General features: G+C 35.5%; 2 protein-coding genes across 2 annotated transcripts; both read left to right on the top strand.

Annotated features, from left to right (window-relative positions):
• On the top strand, positions 15,515 to 18,165 carry LOC18780062. Its single transcript, XM_020563219.1, has 2 exons — positions 15,515 to 15,709; positions 16,749 to 18,165. Exon 2 carries the CDS (start codon positions 16,841 to 16,843, stop codon positions 17,357 to 17,359), a length of 519 nt encoding a protein of 172 aa, XP_020418808.1. The 5' UTR covers positions 15,515 to 15,709; positions 16,749 to 16,840; the 3' UTR covers positions 17,360 to 18,165.
• Positions 19,606 to 21,858, top strand: LOC18780800 (protein LHCP TRANSLOCATION DEFECT). Its single transcript, XM_007212094.2, has 2 exons — positions 19,606 to 19,921; positions 21,462 to 21,858. The coding sequence occupies exons 1-2, from the start codon at positions 19,658 to 19,660 to the stop codon at positions 21,717 to 21,719; spliced, it is 522 nt and encodes a 173-aa protein (XP_007212156.1). The 5' UTR covers positions 19,606 to 19,657; the 3' UTR covers positions 21,720 to 21,858.

Raw genomic sequence — 23,790 nt, 5'->3', positions numbered from 1 at the left:
CATCTTAACACGTGATATCTGTCCTTGAAAATAACTATAATTAACTCTTTGTTTTTAATTCTTTTTAAGTATTTCAAATAAAATAATAGAGTAAAATAATAATAAAATAACATTTAAATAAAATAAAAAAAAACTCTCTCCATGTCTCTCCCGTTTCCCGACCTAGCCCCACCACCTCGTTGACGGCTATTACGCCAAAACCAACCTGACCGTGTCTGAGATCATCAACCTCATCGCCTCTAAGAAGCTATCTGTGCAAGATATGGTCGTCCTCTCTGGGGACCAAACCATCGGCTTCTTCGCCAAAGGTCTTCTATCCCCAACACTAAAAACAACAAGGCTAGATGAAAAAGGTTCTCTCATTTCACAACTTAGTTATATTTTTTAAACTTTGTAATTGATTTGTTGAATCTTCAGAAAGGTTGCAGGCAATTTGTATTTTGATAACGATTTATGATGATATGTATTTTCGCAACTTGCTGAGAGGGTTGGGTTTGTTGAGTACGCACCAAGCTTTGATGACAGATTGGAGGTCGAAGCTGCTTGTGGATCTCTAGGTGAACGAGATGGGGGAAGGGTTGCTGGAGGGGCATGGTGGCTAGGGGTTGATGAGGGGGTGGCTGTAGAGATAGAGAATAGGGTTCATGGGTGGGCTAGGTCGTGAAGGGGGAAGAGAGAGAGAGAGAGTTTAAATGTTATTTTATTATTGTTTTACTTTATTTTTTGATTTAAAATATTTTAAAAGTTAACTATAGTTAGTTTCAAGGACATGTGTAAAGTGTTAAGATAGGTGGTGAGAGTATACATTGGGTTAAAGTGGTGAGCAAAAATGCTCTCCTTTCACCCCAGGGTGAGGGAAAAATAAGGGTTTTCACTATTCATATGAATGATGGCAGCCTTTGCCTTTTTTGTTTCCACCCCCTATGAGAAAGGTCAAGCGTAATTATATTCACTTTAATTTATTTTCTATTTTTTATACTTAAACCATTAATTTTGATAAGATTTTCAGATAAAATTTTCGGTTGCCACATGTCACTATTTATTATAAAATTCACATCTCAAATTTCAAACAAAATTTCCGAATAAGATTTTCGGTTGCCACGTGTCCATATTTATTATAAAATTCACATCTCACTTGTCATACAATTGAAATACTTATTCACTCATCATACAATTGAAATACTCCCGGTCTTCATAGTCTGACATAATCGAGTACAAGGACGACTCAATCATTGGAGGAGGCGGTTCCACCCGATCACGACTTGGGGGCGTATTTTCCTTCGGAGTACATAATAGTGCCATTATTTCTGACACAGAACGCATCATTGGAACTGACTGCGAGCATTGTTCACTTGAGAAGCCATGTGTAATGGTTTTTCTCTTTTTTGTTTTCCTTGAATAATCTATTAAAAAAATGAAATTGGAAATGTAAGAAATATTTATAAATAAATAAAAAGACATTAAATTGAATAAAATAGCAATTTTTTTTTTTTAACCTCGTCGCCAAGATTTTTACCACTTCAAATGTTTGTCCACTACCCTCCGGCTTCAATGGAAGAGGCCATTTGTATTTTTACACAAATGAAATTTTGTAGTTGAAAATTTGTTGTGGAAAGTGAAAAATATTGGAAGCAGATGAATTTGTATGAAGATTTGGTGTGGAAAGTTAAAAATATTGGTAGGTATTTATAGAAAAAAAAATTCTAGAATTTTTGATATTTTTTTACAATTTTTTTTAGCCATAAATTGGACAGCCGTTGGATTGGATAAGATTTTTGGATCGAAGGTTCCAAGAGAAGCCACGTGGCTTGTAGCCATTACCCAAGGCAAGAGAACGGGCCAGATCTGCCCGTGAGCTTGCCTGGACTAGTGGGACCCACCCCTTGCCCGGACTGGACTTGGCGCGCTGGAGCTGCTCCCCGGGCCTAGGGCCCCTTCCTGCCTGGGCTGGCCTATTGTGATGAAGATACTCTTACGGGTAAGGAGAGAGAGATGTATTGTCCTTTTTGTTTGTTATATGATTTTTTCTTTCTTCTTTTTATTTTTTGGGTTTGAATATTGTGATTGGGCTTTTGTATTGCAGGGAAGGATTGGGAATTGTGGTGGATGTAGGGCTACGCATTTTAAATCGTAAGTCAACCAAATGGCGAACCAAATTGTTCATTCTTATTTGTTTTTTTTCCTCTCAAATCCCTAGCCTCCAATTTAAGGATTATGAGCCTCTATATTGAGCATCGATACATTTATACGCATGCACATTAAAAAAATATATATATTAGCCACTTGATTAGTCTAAGAAATTATATTAGACTGAAACTTTCACTTTGCATTTTATCATTATCACTTTTCCATCTCAATCACCCTTCCTTTTGCCCCTAACATTTTTGTTCTTTTTCTTCTTCCTCTATTTCTTCTTAAGATTGAAAAGTAATAATGATAAGGTGCAAAGTGGAAGTTTCATTCTAATACAATTAAGTTGACTTGGATTGATTAAAATTCATTTGATTAATCTAGTGGTTAATATTCTTTTAAATGCGTATAATGTACCAATGCTAAATGCATAGGCTTGAGATCCACAACTTAAACCCTCTCTCAAAGCCATTTACGTACTAGCTCACATTAAGATATAATTGTAAAGCTAATATATTTAATGGCTTTCAATTTTGACAAAACTTTATATATATCATCCTTGCAAAAAATTAGACAAATCAGAAATCGTTTCAATATCGAATTGTATCCTACAAAATCAATGAATATGGTGCTTCAAGAAAGTACTAAAATTTTAATAATTCAATTGAGTGGTAAAATGATATCGGATTCAAGTGATTTTTTTTGTATAGATGATCTTTGAATTAGTATCTACAAAATAGAAGGTTTGGATTAATGAAATATAATATGGAGTGAGCCCTACAAAAGTGTCCCTCAAATAAACTAATTTAAAGGATCTTTCAATAAAAGCTCTTTGTATATGTATTCATATACAAAAGTAATAAGAGCTTCTAATTTAGTTCTAATATATAATACTATTATCATAGCTTCAATTTCCTTTTTGGCTAGGAATCAAATTGAATCCAAGCCAACCCTAACACTTTCTATTGCGCCGTTTCCTCTCACCTTCTCTTCTTTCTCTCTTTCTCCTTGTATGTGTCTTCTTCTCTACATCTTTGTTTTTTGGTCAAATCAGCATCTTCTTCGTCTTCTCTTCATCTTTTTCTTCTATTATATCTATGTCTTCATCTTCCTCATATCCTCTTTCGGTCTCTCTCCTCTATGTCTCTATTTCACACTACCTCTCTCTCTACTTCAACTCTATCTCCCTTCATCTTTGGAGATTTGAAGCCTTGATCTCGTCGTTATCTGCCTCGAAAATTGATACCGAACCCGAACCATTTGTTTTGTTCGGTTAACCAATTTTTTAGGGTGGTGGTTCAGTGTCGATTTTGAAAATTCCTCCACCAAGGATGTCTGTTCGGTGGGTGATTTAGGGTCAAACCCAAATAAAACCACACTAACCGAGTCCTAGGTGGATGTTTAATAAAGTCAAATTTTTTAATAATATTTTTCACACACACACATATATTTAAAATTAAATGTTAGAAAAGACAATATGTAGCATAATCTAAGGCATCCATTTGGTGATGATGCTATGCATCTAACAACCCAGACATGATAACGCTAGCATTGATGCAGCCTTATAGGAGCCAGGAGAGCTCCATCTAACATGGCTTTTTCTCCAGCATTGAATCATATTGACCAACATACCAATCGACGACCTATATCCATTATATATTTTTTTCTTCTTTTCGGCCAACTAGGCTCAAACACATATTAAGTCGGGTATGTTGACCCAATTCAACATGCCACTCAACCATGGAAGAGAGGATGCCTTGTAGTATCGTCCTCTAGTAACCCCTAGAGATAGGCCAAGAAACCCAAAGCTGATATCATGTCAATATTAGGTGTGATTGAAATCCTTGCAAATAAACTATAACATGTAATTTATAAATCATATTTCGATCCTAACATAGTGTTAGGCGACTGTGTTATCAACCTAGGTATTTCTGTCGTTTACTTCTCATTGATCTTGACATGAACCTAGCTATTCTCCAAATAAACCCTTTTTTTCCACATCAGTTCTAGAGCCTTTCATGAACAATAGGTTTTGTCCCTCTTACCAATACGACCAGGGCGAGTTATCATGCTCTTAGGTGATAGGATAATCTTTGCCCTGTGTGAGACCTATACAAAGCCACAACACACAACATCGATATAGTATTTGTTTCAATGAAATATTGTTAAAATAATAATATGTATGCAAGATAAGAAGAGAAAAAAAAAAGGTAAATAATATTTTACGTGTATCTTTCTGGTCACGAACGAGACCTATTATGGGTGTAAGGTCCAAAATCTATCGTGCTACCCAATTAGAGCTCCATGTTTTGAACCCTTGTAATTCAAATTGGGTTAGGATTTAATACTGAAAACAAAGCCTTAAGTAGTCGTTATATATATATATATATATAATAGAGGGGAGAATGTTTCTCACACACACACACAAAAATAGTCGTTAAATTTGATCAATAGATATTGATAAATCAGAAAGCATTGAGATAATCAGTAATTGCTCAATCTACAATGTACAAATCTACAATCTCCCCAAGTTTCTCCCTTTGAATTTTGGACTCTCCAAAATTCTTTGCGGTCGTATGTTTTTTCATAACTAGTGAGGCACATGAAGTGGAATCAATAACCTTTTCAACATGTATTGCACCTCTCTGAACAGTCTATCTCAGAAGATGAGTATGTCCAATATGAGAATCTCATCGTTCATGTTTCACAAAAAATACTAAAAAAAGAAAGAAAAAAGAAATGTATGAATTGACGTGCATAAGATAAAAAGTAGTGTTGAAGTTTTTGACCTACATTTCTTGGTGTTTCCATATTATATGGCCAATCTTTCCCCAAATAGGCCCTTTTTTTCACAAGAGTTCTACAGGCTTCTATGGATAATAGGTTGTGTTCTTATTACCAATACGACCAAGACGAGTTATCATGCTCTGAGGTGATAGGATAATCTATGTTCATGTGTGAGATCTATACAAGGCCTCAACACATATTGTGGCTGAGAAGGCTCAACCCCAATATAGTATTTGTTTCAATAAAATATAGTTAAAATAATTATCTATATTTAGGATAAAAACAAAAGACGAAAATGGGTAAGTAATATACTTACACGTATCACCCTGGTCACTGATGGGACCCATTATGGGACTAAATTCCAAAATATCCTATACTGCCCGATGAGAGCTCCAAGTTTTGAACCTCTGTATATTGTAAATCTAATCATTAGATTGATCAGATGAGACCTCTCATGTGAGACCTACTCATCGCTAACTGGCTATTATGGATTTGATTAACGTACTATTTAAGGCTATTTAGGGATTTGAATTAGGAGGGTTAGGTAATCTATTGAACATCAAAAGATGGACATCAACAATGTCATGCATGCTTCAGTATCCTTAAGAACCCATTCTCTCTTCAAGTTTCTCCATTTGAATTTCGGACTCTCCAAAATTCTTTGTGGTTGTTTGTTTTTCCATAACTAGTGAGGCACATGAAGTGGAATCAAGAACCTTATCGACATGTATCGCACCTCTATGAACATTCTATCTCATAAGAAGTTGAGTATGTCCAATATGAGAGTCTCATCGCTCATGTTTCACTGAAAAATACTAAAAAAGAAAAAAAGAAGAAGAAGAAATGAATGAATTGATGTGGATAACATACAAAGTATTGTTGAAGTATTTGACTTACATTTCTTGGTGTTTCCATATAATATGGCCAATCTTTCTCCAAATAGGCCTTTTTTCCATAAGAGTTCTACAGGTTTCCATGGATTATAAGTTGTGTTCTTATTACCAATATGACCAAGATGGGTGGTTATCATGCTCTGAGGTGATAGGATAATCTATGTTCATGTGTGAGAACTATAGAAGGCCTCAACGCATGTTATGGCTGAGAAGGCTCAACCCCAATATAGTATATGTTTTAAAGAAATATAGTTAAAATAATGATATGTAATTAGGAGAAGAATAAAAGAAGAAAATGAGTAAGTAATATGCTCACCTGTGTCACCTTGGTCACAGACGAGACCCATTATGGGCCTAAAGTTCAAAATATCTCATGCTGCCCAATAAGAGCTCCAAGTTGAAAAACCTCTATAATTCAAATTGGGTCATGATTTAATACAGAAAATAAAGCCTTAAAATAGTCGTTAGATCTAATCAATAGATTGATAGATTAGAAAATATAGAGATGATAAATAATTGCTCAATCTACAATATACAAATTTACGAACAATCCAAATCTAATTATCAGATTGAATCAAATCAAAAAGCACATAGATAATGAATAATTGCTTAATCTACATTCAAGAATATTGTAAATCTAATCATTAGATTGATCAGATAAGACTTCTCGTGTGAGACCTACTCATCGCTAACTGGCTATTATGGATTTTATTAATGTATTATTTAAGGCAATTTAGGGATTTCAATTATGAGGGTTAGATAATTTATTGAACCTCAAAAGATGGACATCAACAATGCCATGCATGCTTTAGTGTCCTTAAGAACCCATTCTCTCTCCAAGTTTCTCCATTTGAATTTTGGACTCTCAACATTCTTTGTGGTTGTATGTTTTTCCATAACTAGTGAGGCACATGAAGTGGATTCAAGAACCTTATCAACATGTATCGCACCTCTCTAAACATTTTTTCTCATAAGAAATGAGTATGTCCAATATGAGAGTCTCATTGCTCATGTTTCCCTGAAAAATACTAAAATAGAAAGGAAAAAAAAATGTATGAATTGATGTGCATAAGATACAAAGTGGTATTGAAGTATCTGGACTTACATTTCTTGGTGTTTCCGTATAATATGGCCAATCTTTCTCCAAATAGGCCTTTTCCATAACAGTTCTACAGGCTTCCATGGATAATAGGTTGTGTTCTTATTACCAATACGACCTGGATGGTTTATCATGCTCTGAAGTGATAGGATAATCTATGTTCATGGGTGAGAACTATACAAGGCCTCAACACATGTTGTGGCTGAGAAGGCTCAATCCCAATATAGTATATGTTTCAATGAAATATAGTTAAAATAATGATATGTATTTAGGAGAAGAAGAAAAGAAGAAAATGGATAAGTAATATGCTTACCCGTATCACCATGGTCATGGACGATACCTATTATAGGCCTAAAGTTCAAAATATCTTGTGCTGCCCAATGAGAGCTCCAAGTTTTGAACCTCCGTAATTCAAATTGGGTTATATACAGAAAATAAAGCCTTAAGTAGTCATTAGATCTAATCAATAGATTGATAGATTAAAAAGATAGAGATAATAAATAATTTCTCCATTTACAATATACAAATTTACAAATAGCCTAAATCTAATTATCAGATTGAATTAGATCAAAAAGCACATAGATAATGAATAATTGCTTAATCTACATTCAAGAATATTGTAAATCTAATCATTAGATTGATCATATGATACCTCTCTTGTGAGACCTACTCATCGCTAACTAGCTAATATGGATTAATGTATTATTTAAGGCTATTTAGGGATTTCAATTATGAGGGTTAGATAATCTATTGAACCTCAAAATATGGACATCAAAAATACCATGCATGCTTCAGTAGAGTTTCTCCATTTGAATTTTGGACTCTCCAGAATTCTTTGTGGTCGTATGTTTTTCCATAATTAGTGAGGCACATGAAGTGGAATCAAGAACCTTATCAACATGTATCGCACCTCTTTGAACATTCTATCTCATAAGAAGATGAGTATGTCCAATATGAGAGTCTCATCTCACATGTTTCACTGAAAAATATTAAAAAAAGAAAAAAAAAAGTAATGTATGAATTGACGTGTATAAGATACAAGGTAGTGTTGAAGTATTTTGACTTATATATTTCTTGGTGTTTCTATATAATATGGCTAATCTTTCTCTTCCACAACAGTTTTACAGGCTTCTATGGATAATAGGTTGTGTTCTTGTTACCAATACGACCAAGACGGATTATTATGCTCTGAGATGATAGGATAATCTATGTTCATGTGTGAGAACTATACAAGGCCTTAACACATGTTGTGATTGAGAAGGCTCAACGCCAATATAGTATTTGTTTCAATGAAATATAGTTAAAATAATGTTATGTATTTAGAATTATAAGAAAAGAGGAAAATGGGTAAGTAATATGCTTATCTGTATCACCTTGGTCACTGATGGGACCCATTATTGGCCTAAAGTTCAAAAATATCACGTGCTCTCAATGAGAGCTCCAAGTTTTGAACCTCTGTAATTCAAATTGGGTTATGATTTAGTACAGAAAATAAAGCCTTAAATAGTCGTTAGATCTAATCAATAGATTGATAAATTAGAAAGTATAGAGATACTGAATAATTGCTCAATCTACAATATACAAATTTACGAATTGTCTACATCTAATTATCAGATTGAATCAGATAAAAAAGCACATAGATAATGAATAATTACTTAATCTACATTCACAAATACTGTAAATCTAATCATTAGATTGTTCATATGAGATCTCTTGTGTAGGACCGACTTATCGCTAATTGGCTATTATGGATTTGATTGACGTACTATTTAAAGGCTATTTAGAGATTTGAATTATAAGGGTTAGATAATCTATTGAACCTCAAAAGATGTACATCAACAATGCCATGCATGCTTCAGTATCCTTAAGAACCCATTCTTTCCCGAGTTTCTCCCTATGAATTTTGGGCTCTCCAAAATTCTTTGTGGTCGTATTGTAAAAACTAGTGAGGTACAAGAAGTGGAATCATCAAGAACCTTATCAATATGTGTCGCACCTCTCTGAACATTCTATCTCATAAGAAAATGAGTATATCCAATATGAGAGTCTCATCGCTTATGTTTCTCCGCAAAATATAAGGAAATATATGAATTGATGTGCATATGATAGAAAGTAGTGTTGAAGTATTTTGACTTACATTACTTGGTGTATCCGTATTTTGACCTACTCATCGCTCATCATTAATTGGCTATTATAGATTTGATTGATGTACTATTTAAGGCTATTTAGGGATTTGAATTATTAGGGTTAGATCGTCTATTGAACCTCAAAAGATGGACATGATCAATGCCCGAGACATTTGTATGCTTCAATATCCTTAGGAACCCATCCTACCCTCATGTTTCTCCCAATAACCAGTTAGGCACATAAAGTGGAGTCCAGAACCGTATCAAAATGTATCGCACTTCTCCAAACATTCAATCTCATAAGACGATGAATATGTCCCATCTCAGAGTCTCATTGCTCATGTTTCTCTGCAAAATTGTTAGAGTTTGTTGGTGGTTTTGATTCGGATTATTTGAAGGCCGGAGGGCGTTTATGTGAATTGCATGAAGTTTTATTGTGCGTGCTGCCTGTTGTGGATATTAAATGTGTTTTATTCGGCAGAGTCTCCCCTGTAATTTGAACAATCCCAAAAATTATAACATGCATAAAACACATTTAATATCCACAACATGCAATTCATATAAACGGCCTCCGGCTTTCAAATAATCCGAATCGAAACCACCAACAAACTCTAAACAATGCCAATAATGAATTCAGACAATTTATGAATGCCCACTATAAACAATATAAAATAACTTTCCAAATATCCAACATACGAGGTTTTAACCTTCTAAGCCATTCACATCTCGTTTTCACCCAAATTTCAGGACAAACGACAAGGTCGGAACCAATCTCAATAAAACCACCCAAGTAAATTTTAGCCCGCGGCTGCACCTAGGTGCTACCCTAAGCTGCCTACGTACCCTTATTGAGGGATTAAGTCACACGTAGTTCTTTTCACAAAATCCTGATTCCAATCTCCCTAATAATCACATAATCTCCCCATACACCGAAAATTCCAACGCCACGTATGGGGTATGTCATCACACTGGAAAATCCTACGCCACGTGTGACCTAACAATCATATCATCTCCCCATATGCCGGAAATTCTAACGCCACGTATGAGGTATGTCTTAACGTAGGAAAATCCTACGCCACGAGAGACCTAATAATCACATAATCTCCCTATACGCCGAAAATTCCAACGCCACATATGGGGTCTGTCATCACGCCGGAAGATCCTACGCTACGTGTGACCTAACAATCATATCATCTCCCCATACGCAGAAAATTCCAACGCCACGTATGGAGTCTGTCATCCCACCAAAAATACTACGACATGAGTGACTTGACAATCACATAATCTCCCCATACGCAAAAAATTTCAACGCCACGTATGGGGTCTGTCTCAACGATGGAAAATCTTAAGCCACGTCAGACCTCAAAATCACAAGATGATACATAGGGTAGTGCGTATAGTACTTCAAACTGACATACTCTCAATTATCTAAACTAATAATATAGGTATTCTTAATTTAGTGATACCAGTCTATAGTAGACTGCAACGTAATTTAATCAGGAAAATAATATTATTTTTAGACCAAAGATTATGCATATAAATATAACTTTCATAAAATACTATATCACACAACTAGAACATTATACTTTATTTATAATCAAATAATATTAATTAATGATAAGTAACAACCTTTAAGGAAAATCATAAATCGAATCAATTTTCAATTTAACCTCAAATAACAATTTAGACTCGATTAAAAGGTTATCCTAATACCTTCTGAAGGGTGAAACTACCTCGGAAGACTCACGGTCAACCGAGGGGTCCAACAACCCCAACTTGGTCAAACGGGTCCATGGGGCCCACGACCTCCAAATTATGATTCGAAAATTTCTATAGGTTCTACAAGATTTAGGATACATGTCCTACAAGTTTGGTCCCGATCAGACGGTCGGATCGCTCGCAATCGCACAATCGGACGGTTATTGTAAAGCATAAAGTTTAAGTTATTAAATCGGAACATCCGGGGCTCCAATTCACGATCCGTGAATTCCTACACGATCATAGAAATGCCTAGATTAACATCTATTAAAAATGGGGTCGATCCAATGGTCCAAACATGTCAAATCCGGATAACGCCTAATATGCGATATCTGATCGACAATCAAATGATACCCAAAATCATATCCGAACATACCGTCATTCTCGGGACTACATAAGGATTATTATAGGACTCTAAGACCGGCCAAAAAGTGTCCCACGAGCTACCACACGCGCCGGCAGCGCGTGAGTGTCCAAAGCGATAACGCTTTACCGAAAAATCTCAAAATCACGGGCCAAGCTTCCTATCCTAGGTTTAAGACATCAATTAGAGCCACTTTTGTTCTTGGACCTACCTAGAAAAATGGCCGGAATTTCATCCCGAAATCCGAACAAACTTTGGATCTAAAATCGAACTATCAACGCAGAAAATTTATAAAATCCTACCCAACCATCAGCTAGAACACGAAAAATAGGTGCAAAACCATACCTTACATGCCGAAAATGGTGGCCGAAAACGGCCGAAATGACGCCGTGAAGTTTTGGGTCAAAATCGCTAGCTTTTCGGCATTTTCCGGCGTCGGTAGTTGGTGGCGGCAAAGGGGCAAAATGGAGAGAGGAGAGTTGGCCGGTCATTTGCGACCGGCCCTGGCTCAGGTAATGGCCGGACGTGGCGATGCCAGCTCAAAATCTGTTCAGATGAACAGTGCTGGGGGAGGGGTCGCGAGCACAGAAGGGAGAGAGAGAGAGAGAGAGAGAGAGAATATGAATTTATCAAATCCTTTTTGCCAAAATTACGGTTATGCCATTGAGGGTATTTTGGTCGTATCTCTCTTGTTACAACTCCGATTCGAGCCCACCACGTGTCTACGGACTCATCTCGTCGTGCTCTACATAACGATATAGTCGAAATTCCTAAATTCCTTCCCGATCAAAAGGTCAACTTTAAACCTAATAAAATATTTTATGGGTAAAATGGTATTTTATCATGTTTAATTAATAATTAATAATTTATTTAGGACCGGGTCGTTAGAATCAAAAAGATGACTGGTCTCGAGTCATTCGTGTGGAGACACTAAGCTAAGTGTATGTGTGTTCAATAGAGAATGAATTCATTGAACGCGAACAACAGAGAGAACTTGAATGGAAGTTTTATCTACATGTCAGTCAGGACCTCTCAAGTTCGAATAGTGCAAATTAATCCTTGACCTGAGGCACCACAAGTTGTCTCATGGAGGCGTCATGGGCCCTTAGTCATGTTGAAAAGCTGTGTTCCTCTAGGCATAACCCAAATATATGACTAGGGTTCATATTAATTCATTGAGACATGTGAGTATACAATAAGGGATCTCTACCTTCAGTAAAAAAGGAGAATGCTCAGAAGATGTGACTCATAACTCTTTGGCCAAAGCAACGAGCTAGATCAATAATAGAGATTGTGATCATGCTCTAATGAATCACATGAGACTGTAAATCATGCTAAGGGCTTGACGTAAATTCCATGCCCCAATTAGCATGATCAAGAGCATTGATTAAGAGAAGAACCGTATTGCACGGTAATTTCAATTGAATAGGTTCACAACCCCATTCTATATTAGCTTAGGCAATCGTGACATATTGCTAGACGTCACTCGTTGTTTGTGGAAGCCCTGAGAACAAGATATAATCTAATTCTCACAAAGGGAGAATTGAAAGGGAGTTTTAATTCACAATTGATCAATAAAGAGTTTTGGATCACCCACTACCTCCCCGATTAGAACCTAATGGATAACACACCGATAAGGTTAGAGGTAAGGAAATAAATATGATGTGCATAGACTTATTAATTTAATAGAGACAAAATTAATTAATAGAATGCAGGAAGAAGGGTAACTTGGGCATAAACTATGAAATTGGGTTCAAGGGCCTTTGGACTTGGACCCTTATGTAGGCATAGTATGATGACCACTTGAACCCCACAAGCCCAAGTAATACCATATGGTTGGTTTTACCAATGGGAGACTTTGGTCTCATCCCTATTTGTCTATTTAAGTGAACTTTGTTTCTTGGGAAAAGTTAGGGTATTTGAGCTAGTTTCAAGAGAAGAGTTCGAACACCATCAAGCTCTACCCACCTAGCCAAAACCGGCCACCCTAAGAAGTGAACACTAGCATCCTTCCTTCCTAGGTTGCATCACATCCTTCATCTTCCTTTGTGCGGTAAAGTTAGAGATTACCTATATTCGTGATTTGGTGAATCTAGAAGGTCTTCCATAAGGTGATCAACTCAAAGGATGTCAACCTTGAATAGTGCTTTAAGAGTAAAATTTATACTCTCTTTCTCTTAGTCTAGAATGTCTAGGAGTGGAACAATCTAAACCAAGTCTCAAGGTATTTGGGGTTAGTTATGTTAAAGCTCAAAGATTAAATTTAAAGCTTCCATTGCCTAAAGGTCACTTGTAACCTTATCTTTGTGGCTAAATATAACTAGAATTTAATGATTCCTTTAGGCCTTATATAATGTAAAACATCTGAACCCTACTCTTAAAATGTCTAGAAAAACTCTCCTAAAACAAAACAAAATCCTAAACAATTAAGAAAACAAACTAGGAAAGAATCCTTCTTTGACTAGAAAACACGCCAGCCATTTGCACGCACGTTTTAGGGTCATTCCACTTCCTATAAAATCCTGGAACAATATTATAAATGTAGCTCGATCTCTAAGCTTTCCAAGCATATATCACACAACACTAGGAAAAATTGGAAACCTCTTTAACTCTTCAATCTTTCATAGCAGTGCAGTTCTGATGGGATTTCAACTTAGGTTGTCTTGACTTGCAAGTATGGAGCAATTGACTTGGTAGAAAGTTATGAAAATTTGATACCATAATCTTCAATGTCTTAGCTTTCTTATCCAATTGGCCTTACGCTAAAATTCATTCGAAAAGTCAATTTTTTGTCGAAACCTTTCCAAGAGCGCAAAATAGCTGAAAATAAGAAAAGTAAAGTAATAATGCTCTCTTTAATTAACTTTCCCAACAAAAACTAAATATAAAAGGTATAAAAATATAGAAAACAATTCACTTATCAATATTGGAATCAAATCAACTACTCCCCCATAGTTGATTCCATTCTCGATTTTGAGGGTATTCGATTACAAATTTTAAGATGGAACCCACATAATTTTTGATTCCTTACGTAAACGCGCTGGAAGTCAGTAATTGAAATAATTTCAATACCCATATGTTAGTAAACACATGAAAAGCAGGAATTGCAATCATTCCAGTACTCTTTCCCGAAAAGTAAACATACAAGTAATGATACTTGAAATCTCATAGTTTAAACTTTTACAATTTTGGATGGAATTGGGTCAAATTCAAATCCATGCAGTTAAGTTAGAGCCAAACACTATGACTTTGGGGCCAACAAATTCAATTCCACCCCACAAATCCCCTTATCCAAAATACACCACAAGAAATAAGACATTTAAATTGATGGATAATTTAAATTTATGCGATCAAAATCTTTGAATGAGGAAATTTAAAAGCACTATGTGTTTGGATGAGGAAATTTAAAAGTATTAAGGAATTCATAAATGATGGAATTTAAAATGACGGAAATTAATGTTATAAAATTTGTAAAGTTTATTGTTTGGCCAACGGATTTAAAAACGGAATTTAACTTTTATCATCTTAGAATTTTATAAATGACAACTATTTAGATAGAATTAAAAATTGAGATTTATGACCTCCAAATTCCATGTTCTTTTTCCACGTGGAATTTCTAGATTTATTTGTTTTTTTATTTATCAAAACACGGGAATTGGTTTATGTCAATTTAGAAATTCTGTTGACAAAAACCAAAATTTAGAAATTTTGACTTTTGTGAAAATTCAAGTTTATCTCTATAATCCAAATACAACGTGAAGTGTAATATTAGAAATGAAAAAGCTTGGCTCCTTAAAATTAAGGAGGAACTTCTCCTTAACACCAATGTGGTTTTGACACATATTAAATTTTTTTAATTTTCTTTTTCTTTTTTGTTGAAACTTTGTCAATATTGCTTGCTTGAATTTAACAAGTGTCAAAACTCTATTGGTTGTGAGGAGTAGCTCTCCTTAATTTTAAGGAACCAAACCTTGCTCTATAAGAAAATGACACTACTTGCCTCCTTACTTGTAAAAAAATATTCCTCCTTTATGTGAATCATAGTTTGACATATATGCAAAAATAATTTATCAAAAACACAAAAGAAAAACTTTTACACGCATGTTACATTGTTATTTACAAGAGTATAAAAGCTCATGCTTATCTGGTAAGTAAAAAAGTATTTTTCATAAGGAAATTAAACCGTCGTCGTCCATTCTTAATGCACCCCGACACGAAACCCCGGAGGTAAAATGCAGTAAACCTGCAAATCTAAAGAAAAACTCTTTATTCATATACCAATCATTTGTATCAAATTTACTGGTTGGGATTTCCGTTGACTGTCTGACTCTGACTCGCTTAAAATAAAAACAGAAAATTGCCTTGAAGTGAGATTCGATATGTTTCTTAAAGATAGCATTATGATCCTTGTGTTGAATATAACTCCAAGAAGCTCTGAGATTTCTTACTTTCAGCAGTTTCTCTCACATGGGTCTAATTGATAATCTCAATTGATTCTTTCTTTGTTGGGTTCGGATTTTCTGTCAGCTTAGCTTCACTCCCTCGGTTGTGGGTAGGTTTGTTTATCTCGGTATTCTTAATTTCTTCTCATCTAATCAGTGTTTATTTTTTACTTGATTGTGGATCTTAATGTTTGGTCATCACTATCAGTTGTCCAGTTATGGATAGTGGGGATCATCACTCAGTGCATTTCTGGTAGCTTGTAGGATTTGACTGTTCATGCCTTAATTTGTGCATTTAGTGAAGGGATTTTGGGGTTTGATAGATCTTCATCTTGTTGATGCTTGTTAAGGACTGAAGTGATCTTTATTTCTGGGCCATTCATAGTAAGGACTAGACAAAGTAATTAGTTTTCGTTTTGCCTGAGTGTGAATTCTTCAGTTTAGATGCACCATGTTCTCTTTTTTCTTGGAAGCTTTTGCTTTTCCTCTCTGATTGAACTTGGAAGTATGTTCTGGTGCAATTTGAACAGTAGATGAAAAATAGGGAGGGGAGATTGACTGCATAATCTGAAGGTTTGGTTTTATGGGTTTATGGAATTATAATTTCAGAGGTATTTTCTGAGACACATTAGACCTCATGTTTTGCTAATTTCTGTGGTTTGAGATTAGGAGGTTGGAAGAGGTTTTTCTGAATCTCCCTCTTTAACAGCTGATACTAAAATGACTTAAACTTGTTTCATTTCTTGCTGTATGAGATTAGCTAACGTCTAGAATGCAGTTTTCCTTTTGGGATTACTAGAAAATGCATAAATAGTGATTTCACTTTACAGTTTATACTTTACTTACACTTCTCCAAACCCTTGCCTTATCCACTGATGTTACCCATAGCCATAATACTTTCCTAATTGTCTTTTCTTTTAGTCTGCATTTTCTTTTTCAGTACGTGATCATCTCTATCTATTGGAGGATGGTTTATGTACCAGGAACTTTGCAGTTGAATGAGGTTTTAAAATATCTATAAATTTATACTTCTAAGACTGACCATAAATTTGTTGAGAAACGCTACTTACAATCTGAAATTTAAGCTGCATTGCTGTTCATATACACCAATTGTATCTAAAAGCATTGGCTGATGCTGTTGCAGGAAAGGCTTTTGAACGGAGTTGGTTGTAACATCTCTCTCAACAAGATTCTGGTCACTGGAGAAAATTCCTGTTACAAGGTGTCTGCTCATACCTTTGATGGAGACTAGAACAAACATGGTTCAGACACTGGAAGCTATAAAGGGTGGTGGAGGATCCATCAGGGTTGGGACCACTGGGACGGTCAGTTCCCTAATGACAAGAGAATTAGAGTCCATCAAAGTTGCACCTCCGACGCCTGCATCTTCCAGAAGTAAACATCAAACAGCTTCTGTTTCTGTTCCCTGTGGTGCTACTACTCCGAAAAAGCTACAACCAAAAAAATCATGTGATGAAGCTAGCAGCAGTGGAACCAGCAACTACATTAATCAGAGACGCCCTGAAATTTCACAGAAAACAAAAACTCATGCTAAAAAGACTAGTCAGATCCCGATATTGAGCTCTGATAATGTTGGCCTGGATAGAACTCCTGGTAGGCAGAAAACTAGTAAAAAAGGACCTAACATTGTTGAAGTTGTGGACTTAAAATGTGGGAACTCAGATAGAGCATGGGCTGGCAATATAACGAATCGACTGAAGAAGCTGGGCTTCTCAAAGCTCTCTGAGAGCATTGTCTAACCTGGTAATTTCTTCACATCAGATCTTAGATTCCTGTAACTGTATACAGAAATCCCAATTGGTCGATTGCTGTCTGAAACTTCCACCTTAGAACATATGCTTGGTAGGATCCTAGTGCCTCTCTTTTTCTTCTTTTGTGTTTTTACAACTGATTCACAAGCGGGTCTCAAATGACTGCCAGAGGAAACCATGCCTTTAAATTGTGGCTGAGGCTTGTGTGAGCTACATCTGCTGCTTAATTCAAGGTGGCTGAAGTGCTCAATTTCTTTCATTATGAGGGATCCAACAGTGCCTCTGGTGCCTATTTCCACAGGAGCATATGCAGCCATTTTTGCAGCATCTCTGTTGGCAATGGTGCTGGATTTAGACATGTTTGGTTCTGTTGGAGTGGAGGGGGTGGCTTGTGGATGAAAAGTGGTGGTTTGGGGTTCAGTCTTGGGTGGGGAATGTGCTTTTCTTTGGGACATATGGTGTTTGGCCTTTGCTATTTCACAAGGATTCTTTGCTTTGTGTTCTTTATCTAAAGTGAACAGCATTTGTTGGGTTGGCTGGTTATATACTCACCTCATTCATGTGCTTACAGATAAAAAGGTAGAATCCCTTAAGCTACCACACCTTCTTTCTCTCTATTTTATTTTATTTTTAAATTTGACCATTTGGGTCTCATTTACTGATTTAATGTAGTTTTCCATACTTGGATTATGTATTGGATTCATTATGACCGTCAGATCTTGCGGAACAATTTTAGTTTGATGTATTATGTTGTATTGCAAATCAATCAGTAAAAGTGACGGTGTTGGATTTTATTTGCTTTTTGAAGTAAGTTGTTAAGTTCTTTTCTTGTCTTGAATGGCAAGGGAAAATAAAAGGATGGTGAGCAATGAGAGCTTTTGAAGTTTGAGGGTCGATTTGCTTTTGCTGGTCCTATCTCATTTTTCTATTTACATCATCACCTTTGAAGAATTTCTTGATACACACCATGTGAATTTCTTTCTTTTTCCCCTGACTTGAGGAGAAGGGCATTCATTTTCTCACTTCTTGTTACATCTCATCAGCAAGAATAAATAGAAATAAATTACTAGCAGAATTTGGTATGACATGAAGAACCATGTAATTAAGGTTTGCAGGTGGGTCAATCGAAGCTTTGCATAGCTATATGATGATATTTCATAAATAAGTAGGTTGGAAGGCAATAGAGTTGAGCCTTTTTTTTTCTTTTTTTTCCTTTTTCTTTTTCTTTTTCCATGCAGAACAATTAAGAACCTGTCTGTCATGAGCAGAGCAAAATGGGTCAGTATGAGGAGAAAAACTTGTGTAGAGAAAAATGGGTTAGAACGGGTCACAAATATCAACTGCAACTACACTAAATACTCGTTTGGGAGTGATTTTGGCTTATGGGAAGAAGCAAATTTCACGTGTATTTTTCTATAAAATCACTTAAAGTGATTATTAAACTCTCTAGAATCACTCCCAAACAAGCCCTAATAATAATTTTATAGTTCGAATTCGGCCTAAAAGTAGTAGCATAATTGCAACCATAGATTTATTCATCGTTTGTTTCAGTTATTTTCCTTTTCTACATAATTGAATAAATATTTTATATTCTCTTGCATATATCAAAGGGAATTGCATACTGTCAATTGAACTATAGTTGAGAAAACTTCTTGCGGTTGTAGATTGAGAAATTTGAGAGAGATGATGTGAAATTCAAAGTTTTTTCAAGATTTTTTGTATTTATAGTTGATATCAATGTGTGAAATGAAACATACTAATATAGAAAAATGAAGAGTGTTAAAATAATATATGTGATTTAGTTTGGTTTAGGTGGTTTCTAATTAGATCAAACTAAATCAAACCAAACTACTTGTCATTTAATTCGATTCACTCCAAGGTAACACTTTTCAAGTGTAAAAACCAAACAAAATCATTTGAACTGGTTAAGTTTTCCAAATTTGAGTTGGTTCGGACGGTTTACGATTAGTTAGAATAAAATTGACAGTTTAATTTAATTAGTATAAATCGAGAATAAAATTGACAAAATTTTATCCATAGGGCCTTATCATTAATCCAATGGATTTGTAATTTAGGGCCTTCAAATAATGAGTGCCCAAATAAAAGTCAACGAACTCACCATCGATTGGCTATGAAGCATTTCAGATCAACGACTCAGATCGCTTCTGTAGGGAAAGCGTGAAAAGATGACGACACAGACTATTATTTCCAGTACACTTAGACATGAGTGGATAGGAGGAGTGATCGAACTGAGAAGTTCACAGACAGTAAACTGAAAACGCAGCAATGGCTTCAATTCCATGTACTGGTGTTGCTGCTGCTGCTGCTGCCATCACCTCCAAGTCCTTTCCTTCTTCAACCAAATTCAACACCCGGTTCGTGGGTACCCGAAATAGGCTCGGGTGGGTCAGGCCCTTGGGGCTTGGACCCTCCAACGGGTCCAGAGCGAAGTGCTGGTTTAAATTCGGGAAAAACGGTGTAGATGCTGAAGGTGCTGGTATTTATGGAAGCCAATCCCGTGATGATTTTGATAGAGATGATGTTGAACAGGTTCTTTACTCCCTCCCTCTCTACATGTTATTGTATATGTGTATATATGTGGGTGACTGTGACTGACTTTTGGTGATGATCACAAATTGTTCTATGTTTGGGAAGCGTTTTTCTATTTATTTATGGCTAGGCAGATATGCGTTTCACAGTAAATTATGTATAAAATATTAAGAACAAGGATTGTTCAAACAAAATATTTGTTTCCAGCTAATTATAAAATATAATGAGGTGAATTTGCATCAATTATTAAATTAATGACTTTATCATCAAGTAATAAAAGATGTTGAGGAAATTGAGAACTCATTAAACATTTTAGAACATTTAAAATTATTTAAATGCATAAATTAAGGGTAATTATAATTATGTGTTCTTACCGAAATTAAGTTGGAAATAAGTTTCATTTATTTTTCTAGATTCTTGGAGACATTTGTTTGCAATAAATAAATAAGAAGGGGTACAGATAGAAGAGGGAGCTAGATTATTTTTTTCTTTTTGGCAAAGAGCTAGAATAATGAAGTTCAGAGGAAGAAAAGAGATTAAGAAATTTATTCATCAAAAGGATATAGTCTTAACGAATGTTTTAACATGCATTCTAACTTCTTAAGAGCTTCATTTAACATATAAGAAACAAAGTTCTTGCCAAACTTACTGCAGTAGCAATGGTACTTTTCCTGGTGTTATAAAGGCACAATTAGGTGAAGCATCGAATTCTTTGGTCCGTGTAGTGCAAATATTCAAGAGGGAAGGATGATTGTTGGCCTCTAATATTTGTGTCCACAGGCAGATGCGCATATATATATAATTGAAAATTTGTAGTGAAGATAAATTAACTAGGTGTGTGCTGTGCAATTTCATATTGGAATGTGAAAATGCAATTCTTTTTCTTCATAGTTTTCTGAGTTTTGGTTGTCCACCAAAAAGGAATTTGCATAAGTGCATCGAGAAACCGGTTCTTAAGACAGCAAAACCCTTTTTTGCTGACATATAAATTAATAGAAAGGAAAACCTTGCTCTTGTGTCGTACAACTTGAATTTATCTAATCGCCAAAATAGAATTAGAGGGAATATTTGAATTTGGTGTTAACATCTATTGGATGCATAAACATGATCCTTTTCAGAATTCTCAGGCTTGAGGTCCCTATACATCACACCGGTAACATGGTGGAATTGGCCTGCATATAGAAGCATTTTTTAGATGTTAGCACCAAGTTATATACAGCTTTGCCCCGTGCGTCTGCATCCACTGTTTTGTAGGAGGAGAATTTGCAGGACAAGGCATTTTCATGGTCATGTTGCAGTTCATGTGTCTTTAATTGTGTGCTCACAAGGGAACCTTTTTAATTTCTTAAACAGTAACGTTGCATTATTCAGTTTTTGCTATTAAATCTAGAACAGGCTCAGGGTGAGAGCAGGTGACAAAGCGGTCGTTTTACTGTCTTATATGTTAGTTTTGCTGCAACCAGAAACATGAATTTGTTGCATAAGGTCAAACATCTCAAGCATGACCACATTTAACGACTTATGCCTTTCTTCATTGCAGTATTTCAACTACATGGGTATGCTCGCTGTTGAAGGTACATATGATAAGATGAATGCTCTTTTAAGCCAAAACATCCACCCGGTAGACATTTTGTTGTTGATGGCTGCATCTGAAGGTGACAAGCCAAAAATTGAAGAACTTTTAAGAGCTGGTGCTAGTTACTCTATCAAAGATGTCGATGGCCGGACAGCTCTTGATAGGGCTGCAAGTGATGAAATCAAAGACTTCATTCTTGGTTTTTCAGTTCAGAAAGCATGATTTCAATAATATGTAGTTTTTTTTTGTTTTTGTTTTTTTGTTTTTGTTGGGAGTGAATTTATCATCATGTAATCTTTTTAACAGCTGCTTTAACCCATCAATGGCTATAGTCTTTGTCAATTTATACCCTTGCTTTTAGTTTTGTCTTCCTTTCTCTTTGCAAATTTTTGAGGCTACAGGGTACTGTGTCACTTTGATGAACGGCGGAACTATTTATGAGAAGATTAATCTAATTATGAAATGCACCATATGAGTATTTAATCACTTTGTCTTTAGATAAACTAGATTACTGAAATTGTTACAAACTAAAGGAAACAAAAAAAGAAAGAAGAAAGAAACATGGTACATATCGACAAAGATAATAGTTGATTATGTCTTCATTCCAATATTTATATGAACTTCAATGAGCTTTTTACCTATCACTTCAATTCTGTGCTGAACAAGGTTTCTCACCATTTATGATCCCGTATATCATACTGATAACTCCATCTTGGCATAGAGTTCATTCATGCCTGGTCATCGAGAAACTTTAAGAAAACTCAAGAAAAGGTAAGAAAGTGGAGGAAGATCTGAATATAAGAGAAAGAAAAAAAAAAGGCAACAATACTTGATAGCATGTAAAGGGATGAGAATAATTGCATGATTGTATACACCGAGGGGTGGCCCTGAGGGTGTGCAAGTGGTGCCACCGCACAGGGTCCCTGATTTTTGAGGGGCTCCAATTTTTTTTATGTGTATAATATATGTTTACAAATGTTATATTTATACCGAGTGAGCAAATTGTTGACACAAAGACGTTCCTAGTTGTGTTGGTTTGCAGAGCCTCAACTTTTATTCAGGGCGCGACTTCAAAACCCGATTGTGTTAAAGGCTTGTCTGATATCAACACCAACATTCAATATCTCAGCTACGTTCACAACCACAAACTGTATTCAAAAGGTGTAACATCCTTGACCCAATTTAATCGATTTAATCCAATTTAATTATTTTGTGAAATTTCAATTTTGTCCTTGGAAGTAGGGTTACTTTGGTCACTTTAAGAAGAAAAAAAAAATTATTGTATGACATTACGTAATGATGTAAGTTTGTGTTAGCTTATGTGAGACCCCAATTTAAGGTTCGTACAGGGCCTTCAAAATTTCAAGGCCGATCCTGTATATACCAATAAACAGATTACAACTACCGTCATTGTTAAATACATTTGGTGCCGAATTTTAAAAAAAAAAAAAAAAAGTGTTTGTACCATATTTTGTAAATGGACCAAAAATGGTCTATCTCTCAAAGGAATATATTTTAAAGCCTAGGCCCAATTTTTCTTTCTTTTCTTTAAAAACAAAAGGAACCATTTTTCTTAATGGGCTTTGGATAGATAGGAAAAAATTGATAAAAGCCCACGGTGTCAGTTAACCCAGTCCTTTAAATCGCACTAAAGTTAAAAAGATCAGTAATCGTTGCACATTGACCCACGTGAGGGTATGAAGAAGATTGTCACCATTAATGGCGACTTGACCATCTTCTCGCCCAACAAGAAAGCAAACTAGATAAAAGCCACCAAAACCAGAAGGAGGCAAATTGCCAACTAGATTTCTGGGTACAGAGAACTCAAGTCAGGAAAGCATCTCAAAAGACTAGTTGTTTTGTCAAAAATGTCCCATCATCCTGCCTATGAACCAGTCCAGATCAACATATCAATATTTGACTTTGGATAACAGCAAAATATCCTCTTTCAGCTTTCATCATTGAAATTTCTCACTTATAAATAAAGAGCCTTCGCCACAGAAAAAGGGGACTCTCTCTCCAAAAACTAGACGCAATGTCTCTTGAAAACACTCGAAAAACTTAAGATCTTTTCAAACAAGCTTGCTTAATTTCCAGATAACCAGTTGACTACTTTTGTTGCTCTACCATCTTCATGGGATGATTTCTTTTAAACGATTAGTTTGAATTCATGTATCCATCCAACTGGATAGAGAAATCTCCAATTCTCCCTTACATTGTAATCTATATTTTGAATTAGTTAATTGGATAAATTCAGAACTCTCATCTTCCTTTTGTTATTGAGTTAAAATCA

The sequence above is a fragment of the Prunus persica genome, chromosome G4, assembly GCF_000346465.2.
Source record: "Prunus persica cultivar Lovell chromosome G4, Prunus_persica_NCBIv2, whole genome shotgun sequence".
NCBI classification, from domain to species: domain Eukaryota; kingdom Viridiplantae; phylum Streptophyta; class Magnoliopsida; order Rosales; family Rosaceae; genus Prunus; species Prunus persica.
The sequence above is the reverse complement of the archived record's forward strand: the minus strand, read 5'-3'. Positions and strand labels throughout refer to the sequence as shown.

Bases quoted from the DNA above. Each gene is read 5' to 3' on its own strand.
- LOC18780062 (XM_020563219.1), top strand. From the start codon at position 16,841: ATGGAGACTAGAACAAACATGGTTCAGACACTGGAAGCTATAAAGGGT.
- LOC18780800 (XM_007212094.2), top strand. From the start codon at position 19,658: ATGGCTTCAATTCCATGTACTGGTGTTGCTGCTGCTGCTGCTGCCATC. The intron at 19,922-21,461 runs GTTCTTTACTCC...TCTTCATTGCAG, and splicing joins ATAGAGATGATGTTGAACAG to TATTTCAACTACATGGGTAT.